Source organism: Kryptolebias marmoratus, linkage group LG11 (genome assembly GCF_001649575.2).
Source record: "Kryptolebias marmoratus isolate JLee-2015 linkage group LG11, ASM164957v2, whole genome shotgun sequence".
NCBI lineage: Eukaryota > Metazoa > Chordata > Actinopteri > Cyprinodontiformes > Rivulidae > Kryptolebias > Kryptolebias marmoratus.
The window spans coordinates 27,178,135-27,197,890 of record NC_051440.1 but is presented as its reverse complement, the minus strand read 5'-3'; the positions used below and the strand labels follow the sequence as shown (position 1 = coordinate 27,197,890).

At 42.2% G+C, this 19,756-nt stretch overlaps 1 protein-coding gene across 4 annotated transcripts in view; it reads left to right on the top strand.

Annotated features, from left to right (window-relative positions):
• cbfb (core-binding factor subunit beta) overlaps positions 1-19,756 on the top strand; it is a 26,079-nt gene that overhangs the window by 3,421 nt on the left and 2,902 nt on the right. For 2 of the 4 annotated variants that reach the window (XM_017441363.3, XM_017441362.3), the window contains exons 3-6: positions 3,167-3,283; positions 13,573-13,689; positions 13,776-13,871; positions 15,005-15,074. In XM_017441363.3, the coding sequence (XP_017296852.1) occupies positions 3,167-3,283; positions 13,573-13,689; positions 13,776-13,871; positions 15,005-15,034 (360 nt within the window). In that variant the 3' untranslated portion in view covers positions 15,035-15,074. The remainder of the gene's footprint in view (positions 1-3,166; positions 3,284-13,572; positions 13,690-13,775; positions 13,872-15,004; positions 15,075-19,756) is intronic. The other 2 variants (XM_017441361.3, XM_017441360.3) reach the window with 1 other exon arrangement.

The window sequence follows — 19,756 nt, the reverse complement described above, 5'->3', positions numbered from 1 at the left end:
CCACACAGAGGCCACACAGGGGCCACACAGGGCCCCTTACAGAGGCCACACAGGGTCCACACAGAGGCCACACAGGGGCCACACAGGGGCCACACAGGGCCCCTTACTGAGCCCACACAGGGGCCCACACAGGGGCTACACAGGGGCCACAGAGGGCCCCTTACTGAGGCCACACAGGGGCCACACATATCTGAGTTTAATTCCTCTTGGAAGTAAACAAACGTCGTAGAGCTACATCCACTGATCACCTTCTGATAGTTTGATACCAAGCCAATGATTCGTGAGATATTTTGCTAACAGACAGGGGTTGTTGTCAGTCATTGATGTGTATTATAACTAGAAACAGGACCAGAAGCTGGAAGTTGATGCCACCATGAAGGAGCGCCCCCTGGTGGCTGGCCTCAGGACAGTTTTAAGCCCCGCCCCTTCCTGTAAATAAATGGGACATTTTCCTAACTAAAGAATAAAAACACCTCAGATGTTTCTTTTTCAGGAGCTGATTTTTGTCGTAGCTGCTGTGTTCATTGTGCATTGTTTTAAATATACGTTTAGTTTTAATTAGTAATTTGATGCTTAAAGGAATTTGATGCTCTGTGATTGACAGGCTGTTAGCGAGCGAGGAGGCAGGACTTTAGTGTTGATCAAATAAAATGTTGATCGGGGTAAAAGGCGGTGGAAATTATGGCTTCTTTTAATTCAAACTTCATCTCCTGGAGTCTGTAACGTGTTTGTTTTCCCTCAGGAGGCCGCAGAGGTTAGGGCGAGGTGTTTATGGCTTCATGGGAGGCGGGTTCGGACGGGTTCGGACACGCTCGCCGTGTTCTCATTTTTGCAATTAGCGCTCCCGGTTTAAAACTCCTCGAATCACGTCTTCAACAATCTGTAAACAAACTACCGTCGGCGTCATCCTGGAGGAATTTCTCACAAACACGCTGCTGTCGTCGGAGGGTGGAGGAGGTGTAGTTTTAGTCTGTCTGTATTTATAAGCCTGGTCTGCTGTGAATTGATGGCCTGGTTTTAATAGCCCGACAGCAGCTGACATCATGTCGTAGATTTATCTATCGACCAGCTGAACAACTGACTCAACTGTTTATTGATTTATTAACGTTACGGTTCAAGTAAAGGCCCAACGGTCACTGAAGGAATGCTCATCACCCGCCACATTTAATGCAAAAGATCATCTTTCACTGAGAAATGACAGATTTAACTTAAAAATAACATTATATGACTATCACTCTGCGATTGCTCCTGCGTCGAAGATAAATTCAAACAGAAAACCTGAATTATTTAAAAAAAAGGAAAATACTCGAAGTGAACTCATCCTGTTCAACATGATGCAGTAAATTAATAATCTTTGCACAAAACGTTCAGTTATTCTAACATCAGGAAAGTCTTCAGTGAATCACTCTTTACTGCATCATCATTTCAGATAATAAAAATATCATTTTTATTCTATAAATATAAAGAAACAAGATTTAAAATAAACTGCAGTTAGAGTCAGTGAGCTGAAATAATGACAGGAATTACAGTAAATAACCATAAATTACTCACTGCAGAGTTTTATTGTTGGATTATTTTTATAATTAATAAAAGAGGCAGAAATTCTTTGACTTTTAACTCTTTAATGTGGGATTTAGTTGCTGTAAATTAAGAATAAACTGAGTAAAAATACACTGTTTTTTGTTTATAACATTTCACATATCGGATCCTAAAACAATTCAAAAATATCTTAATATTTTGTTTAAATTAATAACTCACCTCCTGCCTGTCAGCATTCATATTTATCCTATTTTAGTTTTAAAAATCACTTCTCTGTGGAATACTTTACTAATTTAAATTATTGCTGTTAATAATCCTAAATAAACATATGAATTATCACATTGTTAATAAAGAAAAAACACATTTATGACGTTTTTATAACAGTCAAAACAATGTTTTTTTTTTATCTAGATTAAGTTATTTTTTAGGTTAAATCAAAAATAAGATGCCTTCAGTTAAAATCTGAATAATCAGAACCATATTTAGAGATATTTTTTTATCTTTTTTCATAAAATTACAGTTTTACAAGAGGACATTTTACAAATAAAACTGTAAGTTTTTTTAAAGAAGATCAGAGATAAGAATGAGTGATAATCAGGTTTTATTTTTAAAATGGCCAGAATGTTTTATTCTTCATAAAAGAATAAATCTATGTTTATGTTTTTATTTGGGAGAATCAAACATCAGATGTCAGTGACGTGCGTGTATTAAATGATAAATTGTCTTGCCGTACGGAGTGCTGAATAAAGCTGTAAGTGTTCAGGATTGATCTGATAAACAGGAAAATAATTCAAAGTAAATTATCTTCAGCTCAACTCATTAGAGACGAGTCGTTTTCTAAACTACTATTGATTTTTATATTGTAGTCTCCGCTCGCTCCTTTCACTCCGTTTCCTCTTATTTCTGTTTCTCCTCTCTTTCTGTCTTTCTTCCTCAGCAGCAGCAGTTTGCAGGAAATTAGAATCAGATGCTTGTAATCCAATATGGTAAAATTCAGCAGAAATGATGACTCGGGTGTTCTTTCTTTCTTCTCTTCCTCTCGCTCCTTCTTCCTCTCTTTCATTCAGTTTTTTCCTCCTCCTCCTCTCATCTGAGGGACAGATTTGACAGGGTGCATAATTCATCGTCCTTAATGTCTTTAGTATCGATCGGTCTCTGCAAACACAACCTCCCACAGAGACAGTCGGCCTGCAGACGCAGATCCACGTTTAAAAAACAGGAATTTAACGTGATTTTCCGCCTCGCTGTAATTCATCCTGACTGCAGCTCAGAAATGCATCCTATTGATTTTCATTTCATTTCTTCTTCTGCGGGAGAAGAGAAATGCATCCCATTAGAGCAAGAAGCCATCTTACAGAAATCAGAAGAACGGGGAAAGCTTCAGTTTGATGTGATTACGTGTTTTGCGGGTCACTTTGAGCTCCTCTGCACAGAACGAGGCTGAGGTGAAGGAAAACGAGACAAAAAACAGTTTGAAACTGAAGCTTTCAGAATAAATGAAAGGCCTTGGAGGAATGCATATCGCCCGCCACCTTTGGAACTGAGATCATCTCATGCTGAGAAGTTTTTTTGAAAGTGTTTCTGTGTGTTTCAGGCATTAAAATCTAACATGTCTGTCCACCTGCAGGCCTTCGTAGCGACGGGCACCAACCTCTCGCTGCAGTTTTTTCCAGCCAACCTCCACGGAGACCAGAGGCAGGTTCCTACCAGGGAGTATGTCGACTTCGAAAGAGAGACGGGAAAGGTAGGATCATTTTACCATGAGATTTGAAACCACCTCGCTCATTTTCTTGTGTCGTTTGGGCCTCATTTGTCAAACTTTGGAACAAAAGAACAACCACCTCTCCTGGGTCTTCTGCTTTCACTTCCTGTTTTATTTAAAGAAATGAAAATGGCACAGAGTGTCCTAAACATTCATATGTTCTCGACATCTTTCCCTCCAACATGTTCTCAGATCTTCATGGGGCTCAGCTTCATGTGATGGTAGCAGAAATGTTATTGAATTAAACAAGATGAATTTTTCTTATTAGAACCAAAACATTTGTGTAAAATCAGTAAGAATGTGTGGATTTTATTAATCAGTTATTTTTAAAGCCAAGAAGATTTGTCAAAAAAATTCATAAAGTAAGAAATAAAATCCACACAATGTTTTTCTTATATCTGTGGTTAATGTGTCCTGAAATTAAAAATCTGGCTTCCAGCGACCACGTGTGTTAGTTTACCTGCAGAAACAGCCGAAGCGACTGAAAATAGGTCGAGTAGAGGAGCTGTTTGGCACAGAGAGGTTTTTATTTACACTCAGATTTGTTGAGTAAAGTCTGCAGATAAAACGAGAGGTTGGGTTGAAACGGTGAGCTGCACCTCATCCTTAACTTTCTCTTCTTCTCCTGCTTCCCACCTCAACATCTCTGAGGTTCTACGCTCGTCTGATCCAACAGGACCAGCCTGATGTCCGTCCGTCAGGTGGTTTTCAGCTGATTAATCCAGATGATTTGTTTACAATTAGTGCATATCAATATATCTGGAAATCTGCTGGAGAAAAGTCTTTCAATCGACACCATATGCTGAAGTTCCGGATACTGATTTTATAGTTTGCAGTGAAGACTTTTAGTGTTTGTTCTGATTGTTTTAGAGCTGATTGGACCTGCTGTGGTCGATTAAACACAGCCCGGACTTTACAGCGAAGTTAAGATCTCCTGTGAAGTTACGGATCATTATACGTGCCTTTGTTTCTCTTAGAGTGTACTAAATGACTTCACCAGAATGACTCAGCATCATGTTCCTGTCAGAATGATAACATAGTTAGACATCTGGATGTTCTCGAACTGAAGATTTGGTTTTCTGAACCTGCAGCAGATCACAGGAGGCCCGAGAGAGAAAGACGTAAATTAGTGAAACTTTATTTGCTCTGTAGCTGTTTATGATCCGAGTTAAACAGCTTAAAGAGCTCCGAAGACGTTGTCAGGATGCTCAGTGATCAGCAGAGTGCTGCTGCTGTGTTTACTGTAATTGTCTCCCCTGGCTCTTTAAGTGTGTGTGTGTGTGTGCACGTCACATCGGCGGACACTGACCAGCTGAAACGAATGCAGGCTGGCGGGTCATTAAAAATGCATCCTGAGAAATCGATGAGCCTCCGCGCCCCGAGGCAGGTGTTAATGGGTGCTGGGCGCTCCTCCTGTTTACTGGTGTCAGACATTAAAACAAGAGAACGCTGCTGCAGTAATAACATTTGTGTTTCGGTGTGTGGGTGAGACGATACCTTCTTCTTCTGTCACATTAAAAAAGCTCAGAGATGCATGAAGTTTTAATGAGGCCAGGAGGCGTAAAGAAGATTAGAAGCAGCTGCGCTGATTTACTTTTTTAAACCCACAAAGATTTTATTCAGATAAGAGAGGCTTTTATTTTCCTGGAAAGTTTCAGTCAACTTTCTTACTCTGCTCTTGTCCTGTTTTGGGCCTGACTTTTGGTTTTTGTTACTTTTATACATGTTTTTCTTGTAAAAATGCACTGAAAAGCGGATATCTGACATCTTTAGCTACTGTTCTGCTGGTGTTAATGTTTAGTTTTTGTCCTGATTTTTATTTAAATTCAACAGTTCAGCTTCAGCCTCTTCAGTAGGAGAACGTTCTCGCTGTGTTTTAGACTTTTTCCAGATTTTATTTACGCTCCTCTGAAGAGAAAACACGAAGAGTCCAGCGTCCTGCAGAGGAAAATATTGTTTAGAAGAAACTCTGAACACAGAGCTTTTAATTGTGCAGATTTTCTGCAGCGCTACTCTGTCGGGATCTGGTTTCACACACACACACCCACACCCACACACACACACACACACACCGGTGACGATCCCATCGGACCTCCTGTACGATACAACTGTCAGGATAAAGCTCAGATCCTGTTCACGTTTGCAATTTTTCCTTTTAATTAACATCAAAGCTAACACACACACACACACACACACACAGAGGGATCTGATGCTGGAGGTTAGTTTTACCGTATAAATTATTTACAGAGTGTAAAAAACGGAAACAGTTGATCTCTGTGGAATCCATTTTAAAGTTGTTAAATGTTTAAATAACGAAAGAAGACTCCTCAAAGGAATGCATATCACCCGCCACCTCTTAAATAAAGATGTCATGTGATCTGTTAGCCCTCAGAGTGTGTGATGGAGATGACTCTCAGCTACTACCACGCTAAATTTAACTTCAGTGTCTGTAAAAATGGGCGAGTTAGACACATTTTTGCGTTTGCTATCGTTGCTCAGCTGTTACGGCCATTTTGGATCAAGCTTTTTTAAGCCACATTTAATTATTTACTCATTTATTTATGTCGTCCAGAACAAAGTGAGTTTCAAAACTTGTGAACAAATAATAAAAACCATTTCCTGTTCCTTCAGTCAGACTCAAACAGGAAAAATAACCTCTGATTTAGGTTTCTGCTTGTTGTATCCTCTCCTCCATCCTTCTCCTCACTCTGTTTGTTTTATTCGTCTTCATTCTTGTCGTACGTCCCCCTCTCCTTCCTCCCGCCTTCATTTCCAAACACAGACGGTGCCAAAACCAGAATGGCAGCTCAGCAGGTTAAACTTGCCGTTCGAATATAAAACCGTGTGGCTTTGAGGCAGAAACACTGTGGAGTCTTCGCAGCCTAATTGAAGCCAGATGTGGAGGAGCAGGAGGAGGTTCTGTTCAGCACTAAATGCTAACAGGCTAACGGCAGTTTCTCGAGCTTCACAGACTCTTCAGGACCGTCTCTGAAGGTTTCAGCTCTGTTTCTGTTTCATTTCATTTCTTTTTTTCCACAAAGCTGACAACAAACAGGATGATAACGAGCTTCCCTACATTCAAAATTTGACTTATACTAAGGGGTTAGGGTCTTTTGGCCCTGGGCTAGGGTTAGGGTCTCCTCAGGGTTTGAGGAGCTAGGGCCTTTTGGGCCTTTAGTTGTTTGTTTTTCTGATCAAAGCATTAGGAAGTAAACGTGTTTTTTGTTTCACAGTTAGAAGCAGATCAGGATTTTATTCATTCTCACCTTCAGTTTGAACCTTTTTACTCTCTGTTTGGAGACACCGAAAGTCTGTAAAATCTGGTCTTTGTGACGCCTCTGCAGCGCTCTAACTTATTCATCAGTTACAGCAGCATCCAGTGTGTGTGTGTGTGTGTGTGTGTGTGTGTGTGTGAGTGTATTATCTTTCCCTCTGAACGGAAGCCGTGCCATCGGTGCGTGGCTTGTCAGTGACATCATCAAAGCCAGACCACTAATTGGTTCCCTCTGCTGCTGCCGCTCTCTGGCAGTGTGTGTGTGTGTCGGTGTGTGTGTGTGTGTGTGTGTTTTCAGTGACAAACATCCAGGCTGTTTGGTGCATTTTAATGAAGCTTATTTTATTTTAATCTGTTTCTGAGACAAGAATGCACAGAAAAGCCTTTCTTTCTCCTGTCTTACACACACACACACACACACACACACACACACACACATCGTCTCCGCCCACAGAGGATCAGGTTACCTGCTCCAGGCCTTAAATCAATGACCACACCCACTCCCACAATGCACTGCCCCGCCTGCTGTCCTGTGTTTGTGCGCTCTTTGTGTCTTTGGGGAAATTTGCCTGAAGAAGAAACTTGAGTTGCTCTGGTGTGTGTGTGTGTGTGTGTCTGTTGATTCAGCTCACCTGGACCTGAAGTGTGTGTTTGACTGGTTCAGATGGCGGTTATGTTTATGGTCTGTAATTTGAATAAAGAGAAAGGCTTCAGGTCCTGACATCGAGGATTCTCCCTTCAGACGACTTCAAATTTAAAAACTGTCATAAAAATGAGATTTGGTTCCTAAACAGCCCCTGTGCTCGTAATACTCACCTCATAATCTTCTTTAGTCATCCTAATAAAAGTTGTAAAAATGATGACAAACACTAAACGTCGGTGTGGTTTTGTGAGCGATGAATGATCCGTTTATTACAAGCGGAAACAATAAAAGGTTTCTGTTTTCATTCTAATATAATCAGTTTTAATCGCTGCTCATTTCTGTCATGAAATCTGATGAAGTGAAATAAACTGATTAATCATTTCACATCTTAAACAGACTCACAAATTAAGGGCCGTGCTAGAGATGAAAAATTCAATTTTTATCAAAAATTTAAGTAATTTAAAATCTTTGTTTGTTTTTTTATTATTATTTAAAAAACTGACTTTTTTTGTCCAGTGACCTTTAACAGCACCAAAATCAACCAATCAAAGTTTAATTTTATCGGTTTCTAGTAAACATAAAACTGTGAAAGTCTGTTAAAACAAATTTATTGAAACTTTATTTTATCTGCGTCCCGAACTTCATTTGTATCTCTTCCTGCAGCCGAGAGGAGATTTACATCACATTTACATCCCAGAAACCAGAGGGACGTCCCTCGTCTGTGTCCACCTGAGGGACACGAACCAGTGGACGTCCCTCATCTGTGTCCACCTGAGGAACACAAACCAGTGGACGTCCCTCATCTGAGTCCACCTGAGGGACACAAACCAGTGGACGTCCCTCATCTGAGTCCACAAGAGGGAGGTCCACTGGTTTGCTTCCCTCAGGTGGACGCAGACAAGGGACGTCCCTCAGGTGGACACAGACGGGGACGTCCACTGGTTTGTGTCCCTTAGGTGGACACAGATGAGGGACGTCCACTGGTTTCCGTCCCTCAGGTAGACACACATGGGGATGTCCCTCAGGTGGACATACACGGGGACATCCACTGGTTTGTGTCACTCAGGTGGACACCTTTGTCTGGCAGTGATGGACATGTGTCCACACAAAGCAACTTGATTTGACTCACAATAAAAACACGAATTCTTCTGCTGGAGTTTTTTTCTCCACATGATGTAAACTTCTGGATTTAGGTCAGTTTGTTTTGTTTCTTCTTCGGCTTCTTTTAATTTTAGACGCACAAAAACACATTTGTCATCGTCCCGAATGACTTGGCAGTCAGTGTGTGTCATGTGATGAGTGTGTGTGTGTGTGTGTCGCATGTTGTTTTGCAGCCTTTGTAATTACAAGGTGTGAAGGCAGAAGAGGGGAGAGTGATCATGTAACCACAGATCAGTGTGTTGTTTTGCTTTTGTTGTTTTAGCAGGTGTCTGTGTGTGTGTGCACGTGTGTGCATGTGTGTGCATGTGCGCGCGTGTGTGTGTGTGTGTGTGTGTGTGTGTGTGTGTGTGTGTGTGTGCACTCAGTCAGGATTAAAAACAGAAGGACAATAAGTTGTCTCGGCCTCCACCTGCTGCTGTCACACAGGGAGTTTTTTCTTTAGTTTATTTACAGATGTTTGTCTTTCAGACACACCTTGTGTCCCAGCGTCCCAGCGTCCCAGTGTCCCAGTGTCCCATGACTCGAACAGTTTGTCCCAACCAGGGTGTCTCTGGCGCTGGTCCCAAGCCCGGGTAAATGGTGAGGGTTGAGTCAGGAAGGACATCCGGCGTAAAACATCCAAGCAAGAAGAAAAGTTTCAGGAGGGATTTGTGACGAAACGGTGGCAGCAAAGGTCAAAGGTCAAAGGTCAAAGGAAAGTGGTGAGAGCAGCCATGTTTGTTTGGAGACAGAACAGGAAGTGTCAGAGCTGAAGATGTTGAGGTTCTCCTTGGGAGGGACGAGGATGGACAGGATCAGGAATGAGGACATCAGAGGTCCAGCACAGGTTGAAGGACTGGGAGACAAAGTTAGAGATGGTTTGGACATGTCCAGAGGAGGGACAGGAGGATGTTAGAGACAAAGAGGACAGATATGGATACAGTTTGGGGACAGACTGAGACGGTTTGGACATGTCCAGAGGAGGGACATCAGCTGGATGACTCCAGCCTGACATGTGGGAAATAAAAAGCAAACTGAAAATAAGGAATTTTAAAAAAAGGAAGTCCCAGTTAGTGTGAAACTCGTCTCTGTGACTTCTCACCGTCCTACAGTGTCCTTATGAAAATCTTGTCTTTTGTTTATTAGTAAATATTTTAAAAACGGCCTTAAAGCCTCTAATATTCCTTCAGCTGATGAGATGAGTTCTGCAGAAAGACACCTGAGGCTGAGAACCTTTTCAAACAGATTGTTTTTCTATCTAAGAACAGTTTTTCCTGTGAGCTGATTTCTCAGAGATGAAGAAACTCTTCTGTTCTCCGGCTGCTGATAAGGCCTCGGTTAGAAACGCTGACAGAACAGAGAAAAGTCCAAACAATTCCTCCACTTTATCATCCATTTAACGTCCCTCTGATTCCCGCTGAGTCATGCTCAGAGAGACGGGATCTTGTCTTTGTCTCAGGCTGTGAAAAGGCGGCCATGTTGAGGGACAACATCAAACACACACAGCGTGAATCAGGAGTGATTCATGTAAAATGCTCTTCAACTGTTTTACTGGAAAACCTCTTTTCTTATGAGAGAGTATAGCTGCTGACTCAGACACACACACATTTTTTGTGAACAGCACACACACACACACACACACACATTTCTAGACAGTAAAGCTCATCTTTAAACCTCTCTCACACGCACACATGTGTGTGTGACTCTTTGTAATCGACAAAAACAGCCTCTCAGTCTCTGTGACGACACTCATTGATGTAACATTCTTCTTCTGGATAATAACATAATTACTGCACACACACACACACAGCGGGGGACAGATGGTATCCATCCATTCAGACTGTAGTAAACTCGACACAGGTCCCTAACCTGGAAGTTGAAGCCAAAACAAAACAAGCACCTTTATAATAAAGGCACCCTTATAAATAATTCATTATTGCTTTATAAATAGGTTATTACAAGTTTATAAACACTTTGAGGCATTAATGAGCAGCTATAAAACACTGTTCATACGATGAAGTCAATATTTGAAAAGATCAAGTGCTGCATTTTAATCCGTGTTTGTTTTGAAACTAAATTACTTTAAGTTATTTGATTTATTTGTGTCTACAAAGCCTCATGGTTTTACATTCAGGTAACTTAGTGACAAAAGCTATTTAAAATCTAAATGATGAAGCTTACAGGGAGACAGGTGAGCAGAGATAGTGTTTACAACCTTAGATTTTCTGCATTATTAACTATTTATTAGTTGTTTATAGAGGTACCCTTTTTATGAAATGAAACCAATGAAAACTACACCTCAGATCATCATAGCCCCAAATCCTCACATTCTGGCTCCAAAAACACAGCTCAACAAACGAGATATTTCTGTTTCAGTCGACGTCAACAGAGACGCGTCAGCCATTTTTATTTACAATCTTTGGTTCTGTCTGACCCAGCCGCTGTGGATGAGACGGGCGTTAAAATCCTGGAGCAGAACCGTGAAGTCCTTCAGAGCAGGGATGGAGGGAAAGGAAGGGAAGGGAAGGAAAGGAAAGGAAAGGAAAGGAAAGGAAAGGAAAGGAAAGGAAAGGAAAGGAAAGGAAAGGAAAGGAAAGGAAAGGAAAGGAGTGTTTTTTTGTTTGTAGTTTGTGTGAATGTGAACGGGAGGCTGAAAACACAGATCGTCATTGTGTTCACACACCTCGTGGGCCCTGCTGTGTGTGTGTGTGTGTGTGTGCAGTGGCTATGGTTGGCATTGGGCTGAATGGGAGGCAGTTTGCCAACACACCCCTGTGCATCTGCGTCACACACTGTCTGACAACACACACACACACACACACACACATAATAGTGGAACCATTTGTAATAAATGAAGAGTCAGTGAACGCATCAGAGAGCGCCGCTGGCTCAAAATGGAAGAAAACAAGACTTACTGTCCTCGGGAGTCTCCAAAATAAAAGCAGGGAAGTGTGAAATGTGCTGCTGTCTGTAAAACCATCATAAGAGAAGTTTTTTGTTTGTTTCACGTGTCATCAGTCATCAGTGAGACTCGGGATGAAAAGCCTGAATCACAGGAAGATAAGGATCAGGAACGGATCCTAACTCAACGAGTTTTAATATCAATTAGCTGCTGCAGCCATCTTGGATTGGGTTGAATCCAGAGACTACTTTCTGAAAGTTTCATTAAGAGATATTTTGCTAACAGACAGGCAGTGTTGACTCTAACAGTAAAGCTTTAAGCAATGATGTTGTCTGTAAAACTGACCGACTCTGAGCCATTTTTGTGTTTACTAAGGTCACCTGGCAGTGGCGGCCATCTTGAATGGGGCTGACTCAGACAAACAGTGAGGATTCACATGCGTTTATGATGATGCATCTTTAAGCAGTTTATTGTAGCATCGTGCAGCGTGCTCGTGTCAGAACTGGGCTGGGATCGGACCGGACCAGATCGGACTGGAGTGATTTCAGCTGATTCCTTCCTTTTCTTTGCAGCAGCGTGTGAGAGTTCGAACAGCTCCGTTTGAGTGTTTCAGTAAATGGATGTGGGGGTTGACATGGTTCTCTCAGAGGAAGTCTGTGGTCGGGCCGTTTCTACATATTTTCCCCTCACACACACACACACACACGCACGCACACACACACACACACACACCCTGTCAGGCCAAATGAAGCTCTCCTTTAAAAGCTCTGCAGCTCCACAGATGTGGAAGCCATTTCTCCCGCGCTCAGACACACACACACACACACACACACTGGAATAAACACAAAAACCCACAGTCTCTTGGGGTGCGGTCTCCCCTGCAGCCCTGGTGCATTGTGGGTAGCTGCTGCTCATAAATAGACTGAGTGAAAAATGCAGGAACGTGAAGCTCTTTGCACAGAAAATACACCTAACTGCGTTGATTCCGTTTATTTATTCTTAAATATTTGTTTGCAGGGATAAAAGTATCACCTTTTTTACCTCGAGACAAACGGCTGCTGTTGCCGTGTTGATGGAAATCAGCAAAACGAGAAAAAGAAACGCAGATTTCACACCTACGCCTCCGAACGCTGCAGGTTTTTATCCCGCCTGACTCTGAAACACGTCTCCTGATCATTTTGTTGCCAGGTTTCAGTTTCAGGAGGCATTTTTTTAGCCACGTTCGCACTGAAAGTTTGTTTCCACACAACAAAAGACACAGATTGGAGCCGTTTTTGGGACGGAAACAATAAACAAGAACTTTATTTACGAACATTTTCCTCACAGAAAAACACTCGGATAGCTTCAGTTCTGTTTGTCTCCATATGCTACTTTTAGCTTTCAGCTACTTTTAGCTATCATTTTCCTGTTTTAGCTTCTAGCTAACCTTTAGCTGCTTTTAGCTTTAATTATTCAGTTTCAGTCGTTCAGCTTTTGAGCAGAAAATGCTGTTTTCTAGCTTGTAGTTTTTATTTTATTGCAGTTCAGAACTTTTAAACAAACATGGAGACGCGTTCACCTCGTGTAAACACACACACACACACACACACACAGGCTGTGTATTTACTCTGCAGTTCTGTCAGCGTCGAGCACGTTGAGCGAGTAAAACAACCAGAGCAGCAAACGGAGACGGAGCCCAGCTCTCGTCTCGGACCGGGCCTGGAGTTCTGCTCGAGGCTCGGGAGAAACAAAACAAAGTTTCTCCTCCTCTGACGTATTTCTCCGACTGTTCTTCTGTTTCCCTGCAGAAAGACAAAACAACCCAAGGTCAAAGTGTTCATCGCTAAACAAGTTTCTCTTCTTGTGTGAAATATTCTAATTTACTGAATAAATAAGGAAGGAAAAAGACCTTTAAGTTGTTAAAAGCATACTGGAGTTAAAACTCAGCGGGTGATATGCATTCCTGCGAGGATTTCTGGGCCTTTAATAATGAAATGTCTCAGCGGAGAGGACACCACGTCCCTTATTCTGCAGAAACAGCTGAAACCTTCTTTTATCAAACTGTTAGCTGCTGCAGCTGCCTGGAGGCTAACAGAGGAGCCAGGAACAGAAAACCGTCTAGATGGTTTTATTCTCTCACGAAAGGCAAAGAATGAAAGGTTTACTGGACCAAACGAGAGAAACTGCATTTTCTGTGATCCTGAGCACTTAATGACTCTAATTAGTTGAGGAATAAATGTTAAAACAAGCAGAACAGTAAATCAAAAACTAAAATGATCTAAACATGTTGATGCCAAACGCTCGGCTGATATGAAGCTTTCTGTCCATCACAGGTCTACTTAAAGGCGCCTATGATCCTGAACGGGGTGTGTGTGATCTGGAAAGGCTGGATCGACCTGCAGAGGCTGGATGGGATGGGATACCTGGAGTACGACGAGGAGCGGGCTCAGGTATCCCCTCAGACCTGCACTCCGATCACACTCCTGGGATTTCATTATTGTTGTGAAACTGTGTGTGTCTGTGTGTGTGTGTGTAGCACGAGGACGCCTTGGCCCAGGCGGCGTTCGAAGAGGCTCGACGCAGAACCAGAGACTTTGAGGACAGAGACCGATCCCACAGAGAGGATTTAGAGGTGAGAGGGACGGGGCGGGTGTCCACCACAGACAGAATGAGTCGGATCCGTAAAGCACGGAGAACGAATTAATCTTTAACTTTAAAGGAAAAGTTCAGCCAGTTTTAGGTGGGTTTTTGTGACAAATTTATACATAATTAGTATCTTACCTGGTGTAGTTTGCCTCAGATTGGAGAAATAAATCTGATTCTGATAAGATAAGATAAGATAAAATAAGCCCACTAGTAGACTAGCGTGACCTATAAATTTGAATAGTTTACTAGTAAATGTTAAAATGCTCGTTAGTCGTCTAGTTGACACATTTTTACGGCTGTTGACAAGTTTGGTCCATAAAAAGTTAACTTGTTGGGACTTTCGGGCTACTAGTGCAGCAACACGGCTGACTAGTTTGACTTTAGCTCCAACTAGTTGGACAAAAGTGCCACTTGTTAGCGAAAAGGTAACACTAGTAAGAGTATTTGTTGAACGAAAGCGATGAAATGTGTAACTAGTTCAGCATAGTCGTGAACTAGAGGCTGAAAATGATGTTGAATAAATACACAAAAGGCTTGCCGTACAAGAGACGGCATCACAGCGACTTTCTTCCCTAAAAGAAGCAAGTTTAAAGATATTCTTAGTTAGTTAATGGGTTAATTATGGGATGTATGAGGTATCTGTGTTTAATAAACCCAAACTTCCTTTTCTTGAAGCGATTCCTTCTCCTTGCTTGGAGCTTCGGGCGGCTCGGGCTTGTGTCACGTGTGCTTGTGTGCTTTAATTTTTCTTTCTTTAAATAGTTTTTGCAGTTTAAATCTTAGGTTTAGTGCATGATCAGTTTGAGTAATAAATTCTGATTTGATTTTTTTTTTTTTTTTGTTATATATATATATAAATTATTGAATGACTGATTCAGTTCGGTCAGGTGTCCCGAAAGCCTGAGAAGGGAAAGGAGTTTTGAAGCGTGCAACATGATTTAATTCCTAATTATTTGTAGCTGTTGGATCATTTGTAGTGTCTAAAGATGATTTTTTATCCTCTAATTGTTTTGCTGTAAGTCTAAAAGGCGATAATCACCTGAAACAAACTCACTTTCCCAGCCAGGCTTTGGGGAGATCAGTGGCATCCTTCCTGACACCAAATTGTTTATTTTTTAGGACCCTGTGGTTTCTAAAATCTGGGACTGATGACCCACAGAAAGACAGACAGCCAGCAGAAAAGAACAGGGTCTGTGTCCTTCACTTCTCACCATCATCTATCACACTGTCATGCACTAAACCACCTTCTCTGTGTGTGTTTGTGTCCACTTTGTGTCTCTGTGTCCCTGTTTGTGTGTCGGCGAGCACAGAAAGCTGTGTGTGTTTTTAGACTTTCGCCTTGTTTGTCTTCTCCGTTCATAAATGTGCATGTGTGACAAAATGTGCCTCTCCGTGCTCGCGTTGGGCAAAGAACAAAACGATTTGCAATAAAACGCCGCGAAGAATCTCCCAAAGCTTTACAAGACAGAAAGAAAGAAGGAAAGAAGGAAAGACAAAAAGACAAAGAAAGAAAGAAAGAAACAAGGAAAGAAAGACAAAAAGAAAGAAAGAACCAAAGAAAGAAAGACAGAAGGAAAGACAGAAAGAAAGACAGAAAGAAAGAAAGAAAGAAAGAAAGAAAGAAAGAAAGAAAGAAAGAAAGAAAGAAAGAAAGAAAGAAAGAAAGAAAGAAAGAAAGAAAGAAGGAAAGACAGAAGGAAGCTGTTAACTGAAGGTCATCTTTCATCTGACTGATCTCATGTTTCCTCCCTGAGGCTCAGACAGAAAAAGAAAACCTTGTTTCTCCTCCTGAATCAATGAAAGAACTACCTCCTAAAACACTTTATACGCTTTAAATTTGCTAAAACTAATAGTTTAGATTAACTTTCTGCCTCCAAGAATAAACACTGTCCTGGTAACTGTTTTCTAACATCTGTCACTTTAAAGGATGCAGCCTACAAAGGTGCCTCCTTATAAAACTAAAAGAATAAAATGATGCTGTCAAACCTGCAGGAGGAGACGTTAACTGACATTTATCACCCTCTGATAATGTTTCTGCTTGTGTCTGTTTGTCTTCATGTCTCTGTCGCTTTAAGAATCAGTGGACAGATTTTAATGAAACTCTCAGAGAGCTCATTAACGTTTGGAGCCAAACTAAAAAAGGCTCGCAAAATTTACAAAAAAGTGAAAATTTGAGCCTGAAAAAGTGATTCCTGTTCTTAATGCTCCGTTTCCTGTGCAGTGAATCTGCTGCAGAGAATACGCATTAAATAAATAATTCTGTTGAATAAGGCAGGATTTGCATCGAGTTTCATTCTTGCAGACATTAAAGCTGAATTATTCCATGAATTTGAGGTAACATCCTGCAGATCTGCTCAGAGCTTTTTCTTTGGGTGTGACTGATGAAATCTGCTGAATCGCTGCAGAGATTCAGCCTCTGCATTTCTGTGGTCTGAGCTCCACCTCTCCATCTGCCTCTGTGTCGTGTGATCGACAACAAACTCTTCCTTTTTTTGGTCTTCTTTTGCTTCGTAAGACGTTTAATGTTTTCTCTGTACGCACAGTTAGGGCTTTAATCGTTTATTAAAGGAAATAAATAGACATACAGAGAGAAATAAAAAGGAAAAGTTAGGGAGGACTCGGGGAAAAAGTTACAGGATGCCTTATTGAAAAAATGCCTGTGGCCCAAACTTTTAAACAAAGATGTTTCCTGATCAGTTCGGGATGACTCTCAGCCACTACCACTCTAAATGTCAGCTCAGTATTGGTTAAAGTTAACGAGTTACAGCCATCTTTAAGCTGACTCCAGCAGCTGTAGAGTTTCTGAGTTTCATTCAAATCTGCCCAGTGGTTCATGAGATATTTTACTTTACCACTTTTACTGATTTTATCTTGATATTAAAGCCGTAAAACTTTGATGTTTTTGTTCTCCTGGAAGCAGCAGCTTCCTGTTTCACTCCTAAACTCGTGTCGTTTTCTCACATCCAACATTTTACATCTAAAAGCAGCGCTGGTCCAATCATGCAGGGTCAGAAGGTGCCCGTCAGAGTGATGGATGAAGAGCTTATAGATTAATAATAGATTAATTCAGTTGTGCAAACTTATGTACCGTCATTGTTGGGACCCTTATTAACATAAATTACCCTGTAAGCTGCAGAAATCCTGCAAAAACCGCGTTCTGCTCCCCGTGCGTACAGCAAACTTTGTTTTACACACATGCAGTCAGACGTTCACACACACACACTTGAAGTGCTCAGCAGAGAGATGTTTGGTGATGAATGACGAGCTGGCACTGAAAGCATTAATATATCATTAGTATTGATCGCTATCAGACCCCCCTCTCCCTCCCCCTTACTTTGACTAACACACACCCATTGACAGACATATTCAGGTGCAAAATCCTGCAGAAACAGCAGATCTGCTCCAAGTTCAGCAGGATACACACACACACACTCGTCAGGGGTATCGACTTGTGGTTAAGCAGCCTATAGCGGCGCTGCAGGCGTCCATTTGTGTTTGGATCGATGCAGAAAGCTCTCCGGCCCTGATGATTAGCGTAGACTACTCCCTTCCAGAGACAGACACTCGGGCTCGCTGCAGGTTTTAATCCAGCGCTGATGAACTTTTATTACTGGGGTTGGAGTGCAGGTTTCAGTGCTTTTTCTGCAGAATTTAAGCTCCCTCTCTTCATACAAGTATTGATATTTTTTGATATCCTGTGTTCATTTCAGCTCTTCTTTGGGTAAAAAGCATGTGATTGTAACTGAATCCAAAATGCAAATTGAAAATCTGCAGTTTTTTTTATTTTTCTGAAACAACAGGGGAGACAGTCTGGCTGTGCAGAGTCAAAAATGGTAGCATGACATACTGTACGTGTGTGTGAGTGTGTGTTGCTATTAGGGTGAGTCACTGAGATGACATAAACTGCGTTCCACTGGAAGTGAGGCAGCCCCTCAGTCTGTCTGTCTGCTCTCAGCTTCACCTTCGCCTGCACCTCCTCACCTCTCCACCTGAGCCGGCCCAGATCCCCTCAGCTATCACTGCAGTGTAAACACGCAACCACAAGTATTTTTCACAGGAGCCGAGGTTCATTCCTGGGCTTCACAAACACTCTCACTCTGCAGCCGCTCAGGAGATTATTTTTAAGAGTCCTCTCACGCTGACGCTTTCCGACCATGACCTAATGATCCACTTTCTGTGTTTTTGTGACGTCGGCTCGTCTGACAGTTTGTGTCTTTGTCGGACAGACACCTGGACTAAAATACTCTACACTGCCAAAAGTATTCACTCGCCCATCCAAATCACTGAATTCAGGTGTTCCAACCACTTCCACGGCCGCAGGAGTACAAAATCAGCACCTAGGCATGCAGACGGCTTCTACAACCAACTGTGAGAGAATGGGTCGCTCTCAGGAGCGTGGTGCCGTGACAGGACGCCACCTGAGAAATAAGTCCAGTCATGTTCCTCAGTCAGCTGTTGGTGGTTTTAGAACAAAGTGGAAGAGATTGGGAACGACAGCAACTCGGCCATGTTAAACCACAGAGTGGCTCAGAGTCAACATCTGCAGACCTCTAACCTTCATGAGGCCTTCAGCTCAGCTCAGGAGCAGAGAGGAGAGAGCTTCATGGTGTGGGTTTCCATGGCAACAGCTGCATCCAAGCCTTCCATCACCGAGAGCAAAGAGTCGGAGGCTGTGGAGTAAAGACCGCCCCACTGGACTCTAGAGCAGTGGAGACGTGTCCTCTGGAGGGACGAGTCTTCGGCTGCTGCCAGGAGGACGGTTCCTGTCTGACTGCGTTGAGCCGAGTGTAGAGTTCGGTGGAGGGAGGATCATGGTGTGGGGTTGGTTTTCAGGAGGTCTTAGTCCCAGTGAAAGGGACTCTTAAGACATTTTGGACAATTTCATGCGTCCAACACTGTGGGAACAGTTTAGGGACGGCCACTTCCTGTTCCAACATGGCAGGGAGGGATGTGACAGAGGATGAACCTGACGGGCCTGCTCAGAACCCTGAGCTTGACCCGACAGAACACCTCTGGGATGAATTAGAGCAGAGACTGAGAGCCTTCTGTCCAACATCGGTGTCTCACAGATGAGCTGCAGGAAGAATGGTCCAAAACTCCCAGAAACTCTCCTAAACCTGTGGAAAACCTTCATAGAAGAGCTGAAGCTGTTCTAGAATCAGAGTGGGCCAACATCAGATTAAGGATGGGATAAACTCACTCATACAAAGGGAGGCGAGTGAATACTTTTGGTGATGAAGTAAATAACAAACAGCAGCAGAGTCTGTGAGGCTCTCTGGCTCCCTCTAGTGGAAATCTGAGCAAACACAAACATCGAGGCTCTAAACTTCAGCACTGACTCTGTTTTACTTCTTGTTCCAGTTTTACTGATGTATCTGAGTTAAATTAAAATATTAAATCATATTAACAATGTGAAGAAGATCATGAACACTTCTGGGGTACAAATTAAATATAAAAAGTCTGTGAAAGACAAAGGTGATGTGCATTCCTTCAAAGAATCCTTAAAATGATACAAGGTTTTCATGTTTTCTGAACAACTTCAGACAGTAAACCAACATAAAACTGAACATAAATCACTCAAAGAGAAAGATTTAATGAGCTTCACTGATGAATAAAAAAACAAAGCAGATACTTGTTTCATGTCTGGATAAACTTCACTGTCAGAGGCAGAAAAATATGTTTTAGTTTTTACTCTGAAGAAAAACATCAGAAAAAAGTTCACAGCCTTAAAACCTCGATGCTTAATGTGTCTTTTTCTGTCACCTCGTTTTCACCTCCCTCCCTGCTGCCCTCCTCTCCTCCTCCCCTCCCCTCTCCTCTCCTCTCCTCTCCTCTCCTCTCCTCTCCTCCCCTCCCCTCCCCTCCTCCTCC